This window comes from Lynx canadensis, chromosome C1 (assembly GCF_007474595.2).
Source record: "Lynx canadensis isolate LIC74 chromosome C1, mLynCan4.pri.v2, whole genome shotgun sequence".
NCBI classification, from domain to species: domain Eukaryota; kingdom Metazoa; phylum Chordata; class Mammalia; order Carnivora; family Felidae; genus Lynx; species Lynx canadensis.
In genome coordinates, this window is record NC_044310.1 from 87,632,687 (window position 1) to 87,654,464 (window position 21,778).

The 21,778-nt window shown below is 33.3% G+C and overlaps 1 protein-coding gene across 1 annotated transcript in view; it reads right to left on the reverse strand.

Moving 5' to 3' along the window:
- COL11A1 (collagen type XI alpha 1 chain) overlaps nt 1-21,778 on the reverse strand; it is a 212,859-nt gene that overhangs the window by 166,608 nt on the left and 24,473 nt on the right. Inside the window, exons 2-4 of the mRNA XM_032594346.1 lie at nt 18,202-18,369; nt 11,722-11,935; nt 8,522-8,684 (exon numbers count right to left, since the gene is read on the reverse strand). Of these exons, the coding sequence (XP_032450237.1) occupies nt 8,522-8,684; nt 11,722-11,935; nt 18,202-18,369 (545 nt within the window). The remainder of the gene's footprint in view (nt 1-8,521; nt 8,685-11,721; nt 11,936-18,201; nt 18,370-21,778) is intronic.

Sequence of the window (21,778 nt, forward strand, 5' to 3'; positions counted from 1 at the left end):
TAAATGCATACTATTAAGTGAAAGAAGTCAACCTGAAAAGACTACAACTGTATGATTCCATCTTTATTACATTTTGGAAAAGGCAAAACTATGGAAACTTTAAAAAGATTCGTGGTTGTCAGGATTTAGAAGAGAAGGAGGGATGAATAGGGAGAGCAGAGAAGATTTGGGGGGCATGAAAATATTTCATAAGATACTGCATTGGTGAATACATGTCATGATACATTAGCCAAGATCTATAGAATGTACAACACCAAGGGTGATCCCTAATATAAACTATTGACTTTGGTTGATAATGATATATTGGTGCAGGTTCACACATTGCAACAAATGTATTGGTTTGGTGGGGATGTTAATAGTAGAAGAGGCTGGGTATGCATGTGTGTGCACACTCATGCACATGCACAAGGATATACGGAAACCCTCTAAGTTCTGGTCAGTTTTGCTCTGAACCTATAACAACTCTAAAAAACAAAGTGTATTAATGAATAATTTCCATTATTCCAACTCAGATAATATATGCCAACTCATATAACCCAGATGTGAAAACTCTTTATAGACTTTAAAATATCTATTACAAGTATAAAACACTCAATCCAAAAGTTTCAGGACACACTTTCTTTTTAAGGGCATGTGCTCCATTCACCAAGATAGACTACATGCTGGGTCATAAAATAATTGTCAACAAATCTACATGGAATGAGATCATATCATGTTTATTTTCAGAGGAAAACAGACATCTACACTGAAAACTAGAAAACATTGTGAGAGGAATTAAAGAAGAACAAGATAAATGGAAAATTATACCATATTCAGGAAATGGAAAACTTAATGTTTGTTAGTTTGATTCTCTTCATTTTGATCTATAGCTTAAATGAAATTCCAATTAAAACCAAATTTTATTTAACTAAAAACCCAATTTTATTTTAGAATTCAGTAAGCTTATTCCAAAATTTATATAGAATGTAAATAACCTAAAACTACTAAAGCAACACGCATAAAGGATAAAAAGTAAGAGCAGTTACCTCACCTAATATCAAAACTTTATATCAAACTATAGTAATTAAGATAGTTTGGTGTTAGTGAAAAGATAGACAAATCAATGGAATAGGATAATAAATAGTTCAGTAATAAATCTACTGATATGTATTACTACATATGATTTATGACATAGAAGCCAAGGCAATCCAATGAATCAAAGGAAAGTATTTTTTATAAAGGATGAACTGGATATCCTTGTCTACAATCAACATTGGCCTTTACCTCACATCATACACAAATATTAACTCAGAATGAGGCATGACTTTTGTGTAAAACCTAACACTACAGTATGTTTGATAGCAGGAGAAAATTCTCATTATCTTGCTGTAGATAAAGATCTCTTAGAATAGGGCACCTGGGTGGCTCAGTCGGTTAAGCAGCAGACTTCAGCTCAGGTCATGATCTTGTGGTCTGTGAGTTCGAGCCCCCGCGTTGGGCTCTGTGCTGACAATTCAGAGCCTGAAGCCTGCTTCAGATTCTGGGTCTCCCTCTTTCTCTGCCCCTCCCCTGCTCGTTCTCTCTCTCTCTCTCTCTCTCTCTCTCTCTCTCTCTCACAAATAATAAACATTAAAAAAAATTTAAAGATCTCTTAGAACACAAAACATGTAAAACATAACCACAAAATTGACAAATTAAACTTTATAAAAATGAAAAGCATTCACTCTTTAAATTAAAACACACTATTAATGAAATAAAAAGGTAAGACATATGCTAGAAAAGTATTTGCAAATCTCTATCAAACAATTAAGGGTTTATAAAAAATAAATAACAGTCCATAATCAAAATATAGCAGCACTTTTTACTGGGCAAAAGACACTTCACAAAGATGCAGAAATTGCCAATGAAAACCTAAAAAATGCTTGACATTATCAGTTATAGGGGAAATATAAATTAATACCACAATGAATACTACTACACAACCACTGGGAATGGCTAAAATCTAAAAGAATAACCATATCAAAGGTTGGCAAGGATACAGAACAACTGGAACTTTCATTCACTGTGGGAGGGAATGTAAAATGATTAATGACACTTTGAAATGCAGTTCAACACTTTCTTTGGTTTTTGAAAAGTAAATATGCACCTACCAAATAACCCAGAATTCCATTTCTAGGTATTCAAGTTAGGCAAACAGGGGCGCCTGGGTGGCTCAGTCGGTTGAGTGACCAACTTCAGCTCAGGTCCTGATCTTGTGGTCTGTGAGTTCGAGGCTCGAGTCGGGCTCTGTGCTGACAGCTCAGAGCCTGGAGCCTGCTTTGGATTCTGTGTCTCCCTTTCTCTCTGCCCCTCCCCCACTCATGCTCTGTCTCTCTCTCTCTGTCTCAGAAATAAATAAACATTAAAAAAAAATTTTTTAAAGACAAACAAAAAAAAATGCCCACACAAAATTTGTACATGAATGTTCATGGCAGCTTTATATGTAGAAGCCAAAATCGGGAAATGATCCAAATGCCCACCAACAGGATGAATGCATGAACAAACTGTGGTTTATTCATACACTGTAATACTGCTCAGCAATTTTTAAAAAGGCAAAAAAAAAATGAAATATATGATACATGGATAAGCCTCCAAGACATTATGCTGAGTGATAAAAGCCAAGCTAAAGACAGTATACTCAGTATCATTCTGTTTATGAAAATGTCAGAAAAATAAATAAGCTATAGTGATAAAAAAGCAAATTAGTGATTGCCTGGGGTTAGGGGAGGAGAAGAGATGGATTATAAAAGTGCAGGAGGAAACTTTTGGGTGTGATGGCCATGTTTATTTTCTTGATTATGATGGTTTCATGGGAGGTGTAAATGTAGACCATGATCAAATGTACACTTTTAATATTTGCGGTTGATTCTACTTCAGTTATATCTCAATAAATAGAGTTTAAAAATGAGCTAAATGTATATATACTGGGAAAGGTAGACAAATAGGAAAGCTACCTCATCCTGTTATGTCACTCTATAGGAAAACCATGTCTACCAACGTAATTTTTTTAATGAAACTTAATTTAATTTTGGGTTTTTTTTTAATGTTTGTTTATTTTTGAGAGAGTCAGAGAGAGAGAGGGATTCAGAGAATCCCAAGCAGGCCCCACGCTGTCAGCATAAAGCCTGATGCTGGGCTTGAACTCAGAAATCAAGAGTAGTACACTTAACTGACTGAGCCACCCAGACACCCCCCGACATAAGTTTTTAAAAAGCATATATATTGGAAAATATATGTAGTAAAAAGATACACAGGCATCATAAAACAGTAATCAAATTCTTACTGGAATATTTGAGATGGCTATTATTACTTTAAGGTAGGTTTTCTGGCCTCATAAAACCACTGAAATTGTGTAGCTTATATAAATTATTATTCATTGATTTCTCCCAAGAAAACTGAATGCTAAAATCTTTTCTGAGAAGTTTGAAAAAATGAAAAATTTCATCAACAAGTTTTTCCACTTAAATTGTCATTATATTCTTCTCATTGCTTCAAAAGAAATAGTCTGCCCAAAGATAGAAGACTATTAAAAATAAAAAAGACTTGTAATAACCTGCTTTGATCATTAAAAAAGAAAAAAGATTGAAATAGCAATGCTTTGAAAACTTGAGTTATAATGGCTATCATTTGATATTTAGTGAAGAAAATTCCTGTTTAAAAGACTACAAAAGTAGGGGCGCCTGGGTGGCTCAGTCAGTTAAGCATCCAACTTTGGCTCAGGTCACGATCTCACAGTTCATCACTTGGAGCCACGTGTTGGGCTCTGTGCTGACAGCTCAGCGCCTGGAGCCTGCTTCGGATTCTGCGTCTCCCTCTGCCTCTGGCCCTTCCGTCCCCCCTTGCACTCTGTCTCTCTCTCTCAAAAATAAACATTTAAAAAAATTAAAAATAAAAAGACTACAAAAGTAATTTTATTGATAGTGAATACAGGCAATGTAGTTTTTTTTCTAATTCAGCTTTCCACACATCTTTGAAGTGTATTATCAAGCTAGGAAAAAACAAAACAAACAAAACAAAACAAAACAAAACCCCAAAAGGCTGTGGATTAGGGTTGGCTGGATATTTTATGTCTGTTTGAAAGTATTCATCTACCCAGACCACGTTTTGCTTGCTAAGGTCTATATCTAGATGCTACCTGTTTCAGGAGGGAAAATTTATCTAATCCCCGCAGGACAGCTTGTAAACAAGCAGTAACCCAGGACCTATTCAAGTATTTCATTTACAAGACAAAAAGACCACTTAAAACCTTTGACTGATATATGGGTCACTGTTGCTCACCCCTATCAAAAATGTATAAGAATATTTGACATGTTGGGGTGCTGAATGGCTCAGTCAGTTAAGCGTTGAACTCTTGATTCTGGCTCAGGTCATCATCTCACAGTTCGTGGGTTTGAGCCCCACATCGAACTCTTGATGGTGCAGAGCCTGCTTGAGATTCTCTCTCTCCTCCTCTCTTTCTCTACCCCTTCCCCACTCAAGCTTGCTTTCTCTCAAAAGAAATAAATAAACTCAAAAGAATGTTTGACATGTCATAGTTGTAAGATGATTTTAAATATAAGTAATTAATACATTATTATTAAGAAAACTACATAGTAATACATAATTAAGTTACCCATATGTACATAATATACAACCATATACATGTATAATTAATACTAGTATTTTAAGTACTTTACATACATGAGCTCATTTTTTAAAATATATACTTATAGACAGATTACATTACTATTCCCATTTGAAGAATAAGAAATTAAAATTTACATAAAGTAATTACATAGAGAAATATAATTAAGCTATTGTGAGATTCAAAATCAGATTTTTCTGATTCCATAGTCAATTTTTATATTCACTCCACTATGCTGAAATTATATAATCTGAATGATGACTCTATATATTCATTTTGGCATTTCCATATAAACTAATTCGTCATACTTTAAAAAAATCGGGTTTGCTTTTATCTGTTTAATGTTGAATTCTTAAGTTTCTTCGGATTGCAGTTCAAGTAAGGCCATGTTTAGCATTTTTTCCATACCAGTACAATTCCATAAACGTAGGGTAATGTAGGGATGATACAGATGAAATTATATAATAAACAAATTTGCATCTAAATTGGAATGATACTGTTTCCAAAGAAATGACATTTCCAGTTTTCAGAATAATAACTCACGGATGTTTTTATATCATCTCACCAATACAACTGTTTATCAAACACTAGAATATGCATACATGGTACCATTCCCATCTCCTATTGTTTTAGTTTAACTTCTACACATTCAGTGGTAGAGATTCAAAAGTCTAGACAGATACCATAATGTAAAACAAAATGAAAATAAAAGTATTTGAGTAAATTTTTAGAGAATGATATATTAACATCATATTCAGATAACACGAACTAATTTCATAAAAGGAGTCAGAAAGTTTTATTCTGATTTAAAAATCTGTGTTTCAATTACTTCTTTTCTTCATATTCTTTTTTCAAGTGGGGAAGACTAAATTGCTTTTGAAATTTATATACCCACACAATAACACAATTTAGGAAACAAAAGTTGAATTTTATGTATAATGACTTTGGATATAGTGATAATGATAAACCTTATAGTGAAGTATCTGCATTTATTTACTTTTTCAAAACTAATTGTACTTCATATGAAATAAAAGTTATTTTTATATTTTTATACTAGATATTTTATTTATTTTAATTTATTTTACTTTCTATAATTTATTTTTTTTATATTTTATATCCAAGTTAGTTAGCATATAGTGCAACAATGATTTCAGGAGTAGATTCCTTAATGCTCCTTACCCATTTAGCCCAACCCCCCTCCCACAACCCTTCCAGTAACCCTCTGTTCTCCATATTTAAGAGTCTCTTATGTTTTGTCTTCCTCCCTGTTTTTATATTATTTTTGCTTCCCTTCCCTTATGTTCATCTGTTTTGTATCTTAAATTCCACATATGAGTGAAGTCATATGATATTTGTCTTTCTCTGACTAATTTCGCTTAGCATAATACCCTCTAGTTCCATCCACAGAGTTGCAAACGGCAAGATTTCATTCTTTTTGATTGCAAGTAATACTCCATTGTATGTATATATACCACATCTTCTCATATTTGATATTTTAAATAAATATTCTTTTTAAAGCTCCACAGTGTTTCACGAAACTCCAAGATGCAAAGCTGCATAATAAACTTATTTTCACTACTCACTATCACACGCCTAAAGAATTCAATAATGAGTGTTTTAAAAATTATTCTTCTTAGTAGCTTAGCAGTTTCTCCAAATAAACAGCTGGAGTTACTCCAGGATTTAGATTGTGGATTATGGATTAGAAAATTAAGAATTAATCAAAGAATATATAATAATCTTTGTTTATAGTACATCTGTCTTTGGTAATTTACTAGAGGCCCTCTTGACCAGAGGTAGTTTGGTTAGAAGTAGTGAAAACATATGGAAATACTTCACGGAAATCATTTTCATGTATTTTAGGAGTTGATACTATAATCAGCTTATGAAACACAGAGGCTACTATTACATATTTTAAAAGATGCAACATCAGGTTCAATTATTTATTTTGAAAAAAAGAACATATTATGATAGCCTAAAACCCTAATTCAAAAACTAAACTGGACCCCAGTGAGTATGAATGTAGTGTATGGCAAAGAAAGGGGTGTATAGTCTGTATGTGGGGATTCAGGAGTAAGAGGGGAAAAGCTGTATGAAAAAGAGACGTAATCAACATGTACATATAACAAATATCTTTCAGGGCAGTAAATTTTGAGAATATTAATTATTGATATGTATTAACATATGTGTTTTATTTATATTCTTATTTATATAACATATTTATATTTTTTCTCTTCTGTATTTCTTTTTTTTATTTTTTAAAATTCATTTACTTTTTTATTTGAGAGAGAGAGAGAGAGCAGGGGAGAGGCAGAGAAGAGGGAGAGAGAGAGAATCCCAAGTAGGCTCTGCACTGTCAGCGCAGAGCCCAATGTGGAGCTCGAATTCACAAAATGTGAGATCATGACCTGAGCCGAAATCAAGAGTCAAACGCTTAACCAACTGAGCTACCCAGGCACCCCTCTTTTGTATTTCTGTGTATATTCTTATCACTTATGATGAACAAAATTTACTCTTAATTTCCATTGCTTTAAGTTTCATAGACTCTGTAACTATGTATAACAATAGACTAAACTAATATATGAAATGAAACCATCCACTGATATACTTTGTCCGTATTACTCATTTATGTTCCTGGAAAATAAGGTTGTGTGTATTACAAAAATAAATTTAGCCTGTGAAACTGATGTTCATAGGTAGTTTAATTTCAAAATAGAACTTTGCGAGACTAGAAATTAAGTTAATTTGTTTATAATATTCATCTAATAAATAAATATTCATTATCATTTGTATGCAATCAATAGATGATATTGGAAGATCTGAGACTATATTATTATATATTGCCTGAATGAGTTTATCATTTAATTTAGTATGATATAATGTGTTAAAACATTTTGTTTGGAGTCAAAGGCTTAGGTACCTACAAGTAGAGAAAAATCAGAAACAAACAGAATTTCAATTAACCTGAAAATGTCACAAATGTTAATTATATTTAAAATTATGCCATAGGTTATGTATAGAAGTACAGGAATGCAACATTCTACTGACACTCGGAATGTATGTTGTTCTTTCTATGAACATACACACTGTCTGTGTGTATATCCAAATACAGAAAATCTTCTGTGTAAACCTTGTCTATTAATCTGTTATATATCACAGAAGTTTACTTTATTACACTTTGAAAAATAAATTACTCAGAAACTGGATAAAAACAATGATCAGAGTACCGAATGATGTCTCAGGAGTGCATCCTTTTGTGGGATCAGGACGCAGTCTGTTTGTTATGTTAATAATTGACTCAATGAAAATTAAAGCATGCATTGCCAGATCCAATGATTGAAGAATTAAAAGAAAGAATGTAATTACCATAATTGGTGAAATATAATTGGAAGAAAACTTTTTACTATGACCTTGACATTATTTAAAAAGTGGTTTTAAAGACCTAAGTTCAGCTTTTGCAATACGATCTCTATTTTATACCTTAGAAACATTAGAAGAACAGAGAAAAGCAAAATATCTGACTTGTACATTTCCTTAAATTAATCTCCCAAAGAAGGAAGCAAAGAAAATGTTCTTTTCTCCAAGGAAAATAATACAAAGTACCAAAAGTAAAGCCATTTGCCCTTCCCAAGAGAAAAGCATGCCTGTGTTCAAATCAACCAATCTCTGTAATGTTTCCCAGTCGTTACAGCCATCATTGTGTACTCATTCTCTTACGGAACAATAGAAAACATCACCACTATACCCACAGGGGAAGAAAGTAGGTCATCCTTTCGTTTTCAACTTTGCTTTATAGCATATATTGATTGTTACAGTTATTAGCTCAATTCATCTGATTTAATAATATTCAGCTTCAAATAACGTCTGATTTATTTTTACCTCAAAAACTTCTTCATCCAAAATCCTGGTTCCAAAAACCGTGATTCCATTGGTGTCAACGATTGCTCTCTCACTTCTATCAAGTGGTTTTGTGGTTTTCTTCTTACAATCAACAATCATTGTCACAGTCTTCTTCTCCACGCTAATTGCAACCCGATGCCACCTAAAAAAGCCAATTCCTTTGTAAGCTTCAAAGATATTGTTGCCACACCATTACTCATTTTAAAATACAATGTATTTTAAATTGTGAAAGTGGGCTGAAAATGTACAAAAAGTAGGCTCATTTATCAGTTAACAGGTGACGACTTACTGTTTACCCAGAATAGTGCTAGATACTAAAAAGGGTACAAGTGGTATAAAATGCACACCAGGGGTGGCTGTCTATGCTGATAAGGAAGTGCCCATCCTTTGCTACACTTTGTGTTGTTGCAACAAAAGCTTAATCTCACCATGTCCTGATGAGTATATGTGATAGAGATCAGGGGTGGGACATGAGGTAAGTAATAGTTTCTATGTACGTAAATGTTTTCTTCCAAAAGGAATTCCATTTAATTTTTTTGTTCTGTTTTTGCTCTAGAGATCCCCTGAGATGAACTGTAAAAGGGTATGTCTACTTATTGAATGACTGCTCCATCTGGAACAACTGAACGTTCTAATTGTAAAACACAATGTGCTTCTCTGTCTTTATTCACATTTATTTCAAGTGCTTTCGTTTTCTTTTTCCACTTTAATTTCAAGACAGTTATAGATCACTACGGTGGGCAGGATCCAAAACTGAGACACAATATCTCTCCTTCTTTCCAGGGTTGGCAGGAAGTGGGAACACTGAAAGAAAGCATAGTCAACGCATGTGTGGAATGAGAGTCTCAATTCACTCTGAAGCTACTGCTCCAGCTAATTCAGGGCAGCGATGACAGGCTTAGGGGGTAGACATGGCCAGCTCTGTGGAAACATATACCCTAATCTTACTATAAAATGGTGGGTTTTATTAACACTATCTGGTGCTAACATAAACCACTGAGTGAACGTCATTTGGATTTTGCAAACCACTCTGGTTTATATATTTTTTTTCCAAATGAAAAACGCTAGATTAATATTGCAGAAGTGTCTAGGACTACATCCATAAAATAAAGTACCTAAAAAGTTGCAGGAGCCTTCCTAAAATGTCTGTTTCATGTGACTTGGCATGGCTACTGATGAGGACCAAGTATATTTCCATATACACTTAATCTTTGGTCTTTCCATAGCACATTCAACTAGCATAGGCGTCTGCTTAGTTTGAATCAAGCAAAGATTTATTTTGGAGCCACTTAATACTGTGAGAGTAAAATTTACACATATTTCTGCCAAGAAGCCTGTGTCTTAACTTAAACCATCTCCACTATTGTAAGTATGTGCTTTTCATTAACAGAAAATAAAAATGAATTCAATTGTTAAAAGTTGATTAGGACTCTAAACTTGACCTTATTGTTGATTAATTTCAGGTCTGATAATAGTGATATGTCATAATCATGGTATCATATATAATTATCAAAATATGAAACCATTCTTAATTATTCTCTTTTTTGTACACAGTACATTCACATCATCAGAAAATCTTTTACTCAGTGTATATACAGAATCCAGTGTGTCTCAACTACCCAATCTGGAAGCTCTCTCATCTAGACTCCTTAATGGTCTCTGCTTCCACTCTCATGCAACTGTATAGTGACCATTTTAAAACACAAGTCAGATAAAGTCTCCTTGCTAAAAACAAGGTATTATTCCCAGTAAAGCTGAAGTCCTTACTCTGCCTCACAGGAGTGTCCTCTGGCCCGCCGACCTCATGCCCAACTTTTGCTTTCTCACTCCCTGCACTCCAGCCACATTGCTGCCTCTTTGCGGTCCTTTGCACATGTTCTTCACTCAGCCAGAAGTGCTCTTCCTCCCTATCCCCACATGGCTCACTCCTTCACTTTCAACATGCCTTTGCTCAGTGCAACAATATCAAAGAGATGCTTTATTGAAAACAGCATCCCCTTAAATTCTTTACCCTGATTTATTGTCATAGCATCACTTTTCATATTCATTATTAAGGATAGTATTTAAATTGCTCATAAAAGCCTAGTTTTTCCTGCCACTAAGATGAAGTTTTCTCCATGGTCCTGACAAAGATACATTGAGCATGGATTTTTTTTTCATCTGCATGGCCATTTCCTTCCTACATTTATGACTAAATGTCATATTTCAGATCAGGCTAATTTTAGAAGCCTAGATTCAGCAATAAAATGCCAAGTAAATTTAGCAAACATTTATTTGTATTTAGCTGTTCCCTAAGTGAAAGGCAATGTTCACAATGCAGAATTCAGAATTCAGGATGATTTTCAGAAGAGTATGATGGTTACTATCGAGTCTAACCACCTCTGCCACTTTGAAAATATATGATCTCAGGCAAGTTACTTACACTTTCTGTGCCTCGGTCCCCTATTCTGTAAAATGGGTTTATTAACATTATTTTCTTCAAAGAGTTGTGAAAATTAAATGAGTTGACTACGTATAAAGTGCTTCAAACAGTACATAGCCCATATCAAGCATTATGAAAACTTCTTATGATTGTCAATATTAACATGCTTGAAAAAAAGGCAAGTCAGGTCATTCCTCTGCTCAAAAAGTCTACAGTGACTTCCCATGTCACTCAAGATAGAACCCAAAGTGTTAGACCCATCGACAAAGCGTTATACCATTTGGCCTCCCATGGCTCATCCTCATCATCCCACTCTGCTCCTGCCACGTGGGTATCCTTGACATTGCTTAGACAAATCAGCCACACCTGGAATCAGAGGCTGTGTACTTGCTTCCCCTCCTCCTGGAATAGTATATACTATTAGTTAGTATAATTAGTTAGTATAGTATTAGTTAGTATATAATAGTATATACTATTAGCAAGGCATGCACCCCAGATTCTTCACCAGTCACCTTCTTAGTGAGATTTTCCCTGATCTTAATCCTTAAAATTGCACCCTCCACCACCATCTCCTATCTTCCTCGTTTTCTACCCAGACTAAAAGAAACTATGTGCAATTAGGTATTTTATTGTTGTTCATTGCCGTATCTCTAATCTCTAGAAAAAACTGCTTCATACTTTATGAATATTTGTTGAATGGTTAAATGAGATAATTGCTTTCAACATGGTGAAAACATTGAATTATTATGTTACTTACTTCCCGTCAGCGATGTTAACGGTTCTGAAGAGGGGATAGTCTTCAGGGGCAGGTTTTCCAGTGTGGTCTTCAAACAGGAAAACAGGTGATCTCCCAACCTCAACACCGACTTGCTGAATACCATGCTCGTTATATATAGATAAAAGGAAAGACTGAATTCCTTTTTTGGGTTTTATTGTAAATAGTATTGAAAAATCTTCTGGAAAAGTTCCTCCTGAGAAGAGAAGGCCAAAGGCTCAGGAATGTTAAATTCCCAAATTATTCCTGGATCACCTTAATTTTTTAACTTCTTAGGTGGCCTTAATGAGTCATGCTGATTAGAAGGGGCACATGCACCCCAATGTTTATAGCAGTGCCATCAACAATAGCCAAATTATTAAAAGAGCCCAAATGTCCATAGACTGGTCAATGAATAAAGAAGTGGTGCGCTCTCTCTCTCTCTCTCTCTCTCTATATATATACGTATCTCTCTCTCTCTCTCTCTCTCTCTATATATATATATATATATATATATATATATATATATACACACACATACACAACGGGATATTACTTAGAGATACAGAAGAATGAATCTTGTCATTTGCAACAACATGGATCAAGCTAGAATGTGTTATGCTAGGTGAAATAAGTCAAACACAGAAAGAAAAATATCATATAATTTCACTCATATGTGGAATTTGAGAAACACAACAGATGAACATAGGGGAAGGGAAGGAGAAACAAGATAAAAACAGAGAGTGAGGCAAACCATAAGAGACTCAAACACAAAGAACAAACTGAGGGCTGCTAGAGGGAGGTGAGGAGGATGGGTTAAATGGGTGATGGGCATTGAGGAGGGCACTTGTTGGGAAGAGCACTGGGTGTTACATGGAAGTGATGAATCCTGAGATCTACTCTGGAGACCAAGACTATATACTGTGTGCTAACTAACTTGAATATAAATAAATTTTAAAAAACAAGTCATGTAAATTCAAACAGTAATAACAACACAGATTAAAAAACAAATGGGAAAGGGACAATAATAAGCTTTCTCTGAAATAATTGTCCAAGCTATATTCAAATTTTAAACCTGCTCATTTAAAGCACAATGACTATGTAGAATTCAACTCAAAGTTAGGAAACAATATCAATCATTTTGCCAGTACAATATTAAATGCACAATAAGAACTTTTAAAATAAAAAAAATACCACTTTGATCTAAGATTTGTATTTTCAGTCTTCTCTAATCTGTGGCCATACACCCTCTCTTTAAAGAGGCATCACAAGCACACGATATATGAAGGTATTTTTTTGTCATCCATTAAAAGCTAAAGAGTTTCTCATCAGTTTTTCCTATCACACAAAAGGCAATTTCACCAATAAAAAGCTTATAGCATTATAAATCTGAACTATCAGATACTTGGTTAATTTGATTCTAAATTCAAGAGGGCAAACTGTCTTTTTTTTTTTTTTTTTTCTTTTCCCTCTTACCACTATACTCTAAATATCCAGCATGGGGCCATATCTACCTAGGTGCTTAGTAAGTATTTATTAAGTAAACACATCAGTTAAATGACTATCACAAATATTTCTCAGATAGTTAAGCAATGGCTGCTTGTATATGTTTTATAAAAACATTGCATGTTAAATTTTGCATTTTACTCTTCAAAAATACTTTTACATATATATCTTATATGAGCCTCTATCTACCCTGGAATAGAAGTAAAACAGGCATTATAATTCAAAGGATGAGATTATTTCAGTTAAAAAGTTTTCCATGTGCAAAACTCGTGTTTATGTGCGTGTGTAATCAGTGATATCTAGGACAACACCAGGAGCTTCCATATTCAATCCATTCATTCTAAATTCTATTCTACACGTTAGTATAAAATAATAAAAATACTCTGAATATGACTGCCATGGATTCAAATTCAAAAGATTATAGGACACCAGCAATTCTAAAACTTTATTGGAATAGGAGAAATGTTTGTGTGTAAAGGTATCTTACATCAATTCACCAAAACACTATTTATAATCCTGAAATATTAAAATAGCCTGTAATGGTTGGGACAGGCTAAATAACATATAAAACATCTGCATATGCAGTGTTTGTAGACACTTAAAGTAGTAGGAGACATTTTACGAAATTGGAATTATTTAAAATGTGGAAATTAAATAAGAGTATGTCACAGAGAAAGCAGTCAATTAATGTTAGGTATTTGGTTCTATAATATCTACTTATACCTGTATGTATTTCTATATCTTTATCCATACGTATCTATATCTACATAGATAAATAGGTATCTCCAAACTAAAAAGTTATTTATTTAAAATTATTAATTTTATTTTTAAAAATAATTTACCAAACAACTTTGCCATATCACAAGTAGGTCATAAAAGCTTTGCTATCACATCAAAAATTATTTAAATATAGATATAGTTTTGTTTCATTTAGATGTCACAAAGACATCCAATTTTATTTGTATATAAATCAACAGAAGAAAGATAATCATATAAATAAAATGGAAAAGTAATAAAACATTAATTAATAAAACATGTTTTACCTGCTTATACTATAAATAAAAATCTAGGTAGGTAATCAGCCTGCTATTGAAGAAGCTCCATGGCCAACTTTTTCTTCAAATAAGTAGCTCAGAATGTTGAGAATCACAGGAATTCTTTCCCTAAATGTACCTCAATTTTTCAAATATCTCCTACATTGAAAAAAAAAGATGCTAAAATATTATGAGCTAGGGGAAAACAATTATTTTTTTTTCCATTTTTGCAAAACCATCATGAATTAATGTCTACATAGAGACATTTAGGGAAAAAAGAATTCCAGGAAAGAATATATTCATATAAGATTAAATAAGTTATAACAAATTATAATTAATGATCCAATTTGTACAGAACGACTTTTGAAACTGTCATGTGCTAACCACTAATGAGTAAAATCTTTCAATTATATAAGTATTTCCCAATTAAAAAAATTAATGTTTATTTTATTTTTGAGACAGAGAGAGACAGAGCATGAGTGGGGGAAGGGCAGAGAGAGAGACACACAGAATAGGAAGCAGGCTCCAGGCTCTGAGCTGTCAGCACAGAGCCCAACGTGGGCTCTTGACAACCACAAGATCATGACCTAAGTGGAAGTCGGACGCTCAACCGACTGAGCCACCCAGGCACCCCAAAGTATTTCCCAATTTCAAATTAGGCAATAAGATTATAATTATAATCTTTATGCTATGACATTTGAAAAAGAGAATTTAGCTACCTAAAAAATCATGACTTGATGTCAAAATATTCAGTCTAACCTAGGCACCCCACCTTAGTTTCTTCCCTATAAAACACTAAGCAAAACTGTCCATAACTGACTAAATGTATCAGAGAGAATTCATTATGATATTACTTCAACAACAGGAATGTAACCACTTACTATGTGAAATTTTATCTCAACAGTGATCAGTATACATGATAAAATAAAATGTGAAAATTTTCAACTTAAATAATTTGTGTTTTGAAATGTATAAATGTAAAGTAAAAGCATCCACTCTGTTGAATGACTGCTGTTAAAGAAAAAATACTATTACTACTTTTGATATGCATGTGAACATAAAATCATACATATATAATAATCATAATTCACACTGAATATATCAAATTCAATACTGATTCTTAAAATGGGCTTTTAATATCAATAGATAGTGCATGCATAAATAAATTTTATATAGAAAAGTCACAAAATTTCATTATTTGATTTTAATTTTCTCAAATTGTGGTTAATATATTTCCATGTGTCATTGTCTCCCTTTAACTAAAATACCTTTTGATGTAGCTTGGTGGTCAGCAGGATTTTGAAAATGAGGAGGGAAGGCCATTTTTGCATAGTGAGAAAGCTCACTTAATCTAAAAGAGACAGAGACTGTCTCTCAGCTTCACATCATTCACTGGTTCTGTGATTATATTGAAATACTTTACATTTCTAACACCTAATCCATTACTTGGGCTTAAATAGTCTTCTCTCCAGATGGATATGAAGATAAAGATCAATATACACAAAGTTTCTTGTATAGCATCTGTCCCACAGCAGGTGTTCTAGAGAAGGCAGATAGAACTTGTAAATTATAGCTTCTATTCAGGTCACATGTACAGTGTTCTCAGACAGTTAAATTAAAGGTCTCAAATAAGGACTTTAGAGGGCATGTACCTTAATTAAACAGAATTTTGCAGTGACCATCTGATAACCCTTCAACCCCACCCCAATATTGAACTTTCCAATACTACTACTTACTTTTTTCATTAGAAAAGAAGTCGCTATTATGTCTTCCCATAATGGAAGAAAGAGTATTCCAAATACTTTTTCAAAGATCTTTTTTACTCATTTGATAAAGAATAATATTCATTGTTTGGATGTTTTTAACTATGAAAATGTCACTGATCATTTTTATTAATTGTCGTTTCGCATTGTTTGACAGGAAGCTTTACCCAAATGGAAGATTAAGTTTAAATTCACTTGCGTGGGACGGGCGGATGAGGTCTCTATCAGAGGAGTCTCTTCCTATCTGAAATAACTGTTTTGAGAATTATGTGCCTAAGTCACAATATTGTGAGAAAGGGGAAAAAAAAACCTTCAGTATAAATGAATATTGTTAACTCTCATGAAAGGAGAGCCCAGAGGCATACATTATATTCTTTTCCACGGATAACAGAAATGATTGGATTAATCAAACTAACTACCAATTTGGAAGACACAAAAACTGACCCTGAAGTGATGAACCAAAATATAAAAAATTAAAAATTAACTTTTTGAGTATTTCTAAAGCTTTTCCATTAATGTATTTTTCCCTGTTTTTTTCTCTTGACAATTCCCATCCCTATCCTATTTCTGCATTGGAGTGCAGATAAATAGAAAAGCAACATTATTTTTACATTTGCAGCTTTTAAATTTGATTTTTAACATACTTTTATGGATTTAATAACTATTTTAATTTTTAATTCCAAAGTCAGAAAAATTGTGCATTGACATTCTTTGTATTTGCGGATTGTTGCTTTTGTCCATCACAAAGGATTGCAAAACAAGAAATATTTGGGAAAGATCAATGAATTGATCAAAATAAATGTGTTTGCAAAAATACTTTAAATTGTCCATCCATGAAAAATATATTACCTTGTTTTGTAGTTAGTCCCTTGATTTCTAATTTTTCTATTGTTAGAAAATAGTTTTTTGTGAAAATAGTTTTCAAATCCCTTCAGGTAGGGACAGTGGAGAGGATTATATTAAGAATTTAAATGATAAATTGTTTTGGGGTGCCTGGGTGGCTCAGTCAGTTGAGCATCTGAATTCAGCTCAGGTCATGATCTCGCAGTTCGTGGGTTCGAGCCCCATGTCGGGCTCTGTGCTGACAGCTTGGAGCCTGAAGCCTGCTTCAGGTTCTGTGTCTCCCTCTCTCTGCCCCTCCCATGCTCGTGCGCTCTTTGTCTCTCTGTCTCTCATACATAAATAAACATTAAAAAAAATAAACAATAAATTATTTCTGAGAGGATTCCAAAGCACTAAAAAGAAACACTTGATAGTATAGTGAATATTGGCTTTGGCAACAGACAAGACCTGGATTAAATCAAGACCCCTCGTAATGTGGACAAGTCCAAGAACCTGAGTGAAACTCTATTTCCTCTTCCATCAAATAATGATGGGAACACTCAATTCAGTACAGTTGTAAGAAAAAAATAACTGATGTGTGCAACAGCAGACTTGTAACAAGTTACTGTTTTGACTATGTGACACTCAGAAATTGTCAGCTCATCACTCAACTCCCTTTCCCTACATTATCATGATTGCAGATAATTAGTGTTATCAGGTTAATCAATACTTTCATGGAAAGAAATAATATTCACCAGGTATTTTTCAATACCATTACAAAAACTTTCCAGGTAAAGGTTTACAAACTCTCTAAACCCAGATCTCCTTATAACTGTGACATGGGGCTTTTACTCTATTTAAGATAAGAACAGGATCCCAAAATAATACTGAATTATCTGTTTTATAATATATTCTAAAGAAGTATTTCTTTCAACAGAAACTTAAATTAATTTCATAAAGACACTCACTAAGTATGTCTAAATCCACATGCCCATTCAAGCCACATGGGTAGTCATTATGGGTAAAACTGCCATGTTATCCAGTGAATAAATTCTATAGGATTATATGCAGAAATGAGCTAGATATAATGTTGTTTTCAATTTTTATCATCTGGAAATAAAATTATAAATTATTAAATTTTCAAATAAACATATCTTCTGTGATTGTGTTGAATTAAAACTGGCAATTATTAAATCATCAGTTATTTCCATTAAGTCACCTTAGTGACCACAACATATTCAGTGTCCTATATAGGAAAGAATTATATCTGCCCCAATAATTGTGCATTATACAGCATGATAAAAAGACACAAAATAATTAGCAAAGTAGTGACAGTTCTAGTAATAAAGTGAACATACCTGAAAATAATTGTTTTGTTGGAGCACTGAGTTGTGCTTGCTTTGAAACTCTGTAAGCAGTATCCGAACCTTTTGAATTCTTTCTGTTTGTGCAAAAGCCCGTTGTTTTTGATATTCCCTCTGGAGAATTGTGAAAATCTAGAGCTTTTAGTACATCGACTGGAGCAGCTGAAAAATAAATTAAAGGCAAAAAAAAATGAACAATCTAGCATAAAAATGAGTATTTTTAAAAGAGAAAACTGTTTATTATTCTACTCTCAAATCTGTCACTTAACACATCTCCCTGTTATCTGGGTAGGAGACTGAGAAGTGGGGCAGCAGGTAAAATATAAACTAAAAAATTCTCAATGCAAAATATCTCAAATCAAGAATATATTTGTGGAAAAGCAAACAGAAGATATTCATATTTTGGGGGGGATAAGCAGATTTGGAATTGAATATATAAAATATTTGTTACCTGGTATGTATTATGTATTTAATATATAATAGAATATATGTAAATTTACAATCTGATGCATCTCCATTACAATTTATAAAGTCTTTAAGCATTCTAAGTAATTTCACTATCTGGAGTTAAAGTGAAGGCCAGCATCTGGACATATTCCATTAATTTCTAATAGATTTACTATTCAACTATTTATAAGCTACATAAAGGTGATTTTCATGTTTCAAATTCACAATGAACATTATACATAATGATTGCAAAATGTGCAGTTACTAAGTCATATTGTACACACAAAGTTAAAAGTTGTTAAAAAGAATAGGTAACAAAACATGCCTATATTCTATTGACTTTTTGTCTTTATTCAAAAATAAAAATATTCAGAGAAGGCTATGTGTTGGCCAATGTATTACTGAGCATGTCTGAGACATAAGTCCTTACTGCAAGTATATAGGTTCTAGTTCAGAAGTAAAAGAGATCACTTCTACCAATAGAAGTGAACCAATATTATTGATTTGAAAAGTTTTGATGTCAGTTAAAAAAAAAAACAAAACAGAATTTCTATCAAATTTCAAAATATGCTGGGATTTATAAATATATTGTTTCTGGAAGGACTTAATGAGAATGGGAATGGGATTGATTTTAGAATCAGAAAATATCATCACAATTCATCACGATCCATAAAGAGTGACCTGTAATGGGGTGTTGTTCTTTGAAAATTATGATTTCAGAGTGCCTGAGTGGCTCAGTCAGTTAAGCAACGAACTCTTGATTTTGGATCAGGTCATGATCTCACAGTTTGTGGTTTCGGGTCCCATGTCAGGCTCTGCAATGACAGCACAGAGCCAGCTTGGGATTCTTTCTCTCTCTCTCTCTCTCTCTGCCCCTCCCCCATTTGTGCATGGGCATACTCTCTCTCTCTCTCTCTCTCTCTCTCTCTCAAAATAAATAAACTTGAGGAAACTCTAAAAAATAAAATTATTATTTTTAACTATTTTTTTTATAATAACCACCAGTTCATTACAGAATACATGAATGAATGAATGAGTGCTTATGAGCATTGTATACTTGGTCATTTCCTTAGTTAATTAAATTTTAGGGGCATTTACTTCCACATGTACAAATATATGTGGATGAAGGTTTATGTAATTTTCCTTTTAGAGTATAACAAGTGTAATTTCCTTTAACAGTACTCTGTATACCAATTTTATCAAGCCTCTGAGTGAAAATCAACATACTATCCAGTATAGGGCACATTCTTCCAAATTATTAAAAGAAGAGAAAAACATTCTCTTTATGGAAATCAGACAATTCAAAGGGATCATCAACTCTACCAAATATGACACTCTCTAGTTTAGCTTTGGAATACTTAAAAGAATAACTGCATTCAAGAACATTTTTGCTGTAGTCCTGCTTGCGATGGTCAATTATTTTAGGCCCATAGGGATACTGGACGTTCTTAACTTTCTTTTCTCTTATTATAAAGTAAAAAAGAAAGTTATAATATTTTTAAATTTTTAATAATTTCTATTTTTTGAGGGAGGGAGCATGCAAGTGGGAGATGGGGCAGAAGGACAGGAAGAGAGAATCTTAAACAGGCCACATGCTCAGCACAGAGCCCGATGCAGGGCTTGATCCCACAACCCTGGGATCATGATCTGAGCTGAAACCAAGAGTTGAGACTCTTTAACAATTGAGCCACCCAGGCGCCCAAGAAAGTAGTAATTTTTAATAGCTTTCATGTCTAGAAAGCCTAATATGTGCCAGTCACTAAGCTAAGCTCTTTACAGACTTTTCAGAGCATATGTTCTTATCCCTACTGTGCAGATGAGGGAATTGAGAGCCAGAAAGCAAACTAAGGATACTCCTGAGATCTGGGCAAACATCAAATCTAGGCTCTTTCCACTTCACCACCTTCATTGCTCTACCCCATAAATAAAAACTCTGTAACAGAAAGTTAAAACATAAATATAAATATACAATTATCTTGAGACAGTTAATTGATTCCTGATGTTTATATTTGCTTTAAATAAAACTCAATTTATGTTTCAGGGTCTAAATTCCTCTTAAAGAGACTATTTATAAAATTCATAGCATCTTATCTGCTTATTTTGTCTTATCTTCTTGCTCTGAGGCCATTAGCAAAAGTACATCTGAATAGGGTAAAGACTCAAGGACAGACATGAACACAGCTATGAAGGCTGTAATTCTATGACGAAAATGATGCAGTCCCATGGTCATGGTCCCAATTGCTTATGGGCAAATAATAACTAAAATAAACTGCACATGCCACCTCTCCAAAATATCTTTCCACAGATGATATTTTCCAAGAGTACAGATTTTGTCACACGTGCTTCTTCCTACTTTGAAATAGTGTGATAAAAACACATTCCCTCTATAGGATTCAAAATAAGAGCTCTATTTTTAAAGCCTCACAAAATTCTTTATAGAGACGCATTATATGAAATAATTCATTCTTCAAAAATCAATTAAAAATAGGGACAAGTAAAAACCTAGATTTCAACTAGGTTTTTTTTGTTTTTCTAAAAAGGCATATCAAGGGGCATCTGGGTGGCTCAATTGGTCAAGCGTCCCACTTTGGCTCAGGTCATGATCTCAAGGTTAGTAGGTTCAGTACAGAGCCCACTTAGGATCTTCTGTCTCACTCTCTCTCTGCTCCTCCCCACCATAACTAAACATTTTAAACAATAAAATAAAGATAAAAAGGCATATCAAGTTACAAAAAATGTAAAACCTGGTTAATCAAGTTTTAAAGTTTTTCCCTTCAAGCAAACTAAATAATAAATTAAGCCACTTTGAAATCTGCCTGCTATTTGATTTCATAATCATAGCATTTAACAAATTCTCATAATAAGAATTCCATGGTTTTATACATACACACATACACATGTACATATACACACACAGCGAAATGCTTCTTCATATTTTATTAACTGAATTGCAATTGTTTAAATATTAAAAGCAGTAATTTGTTATAGCTTAACTTGATATATCTAAAAAAGCAAAATTTCCATTTTCAAAGCAATTCTTAAATGCCCTTTATATTGGAATTGTTTTCTTGTTGCCAATAGCTGATGCCATAGATCATGATTAGAATTTCAGATGTACCCAATC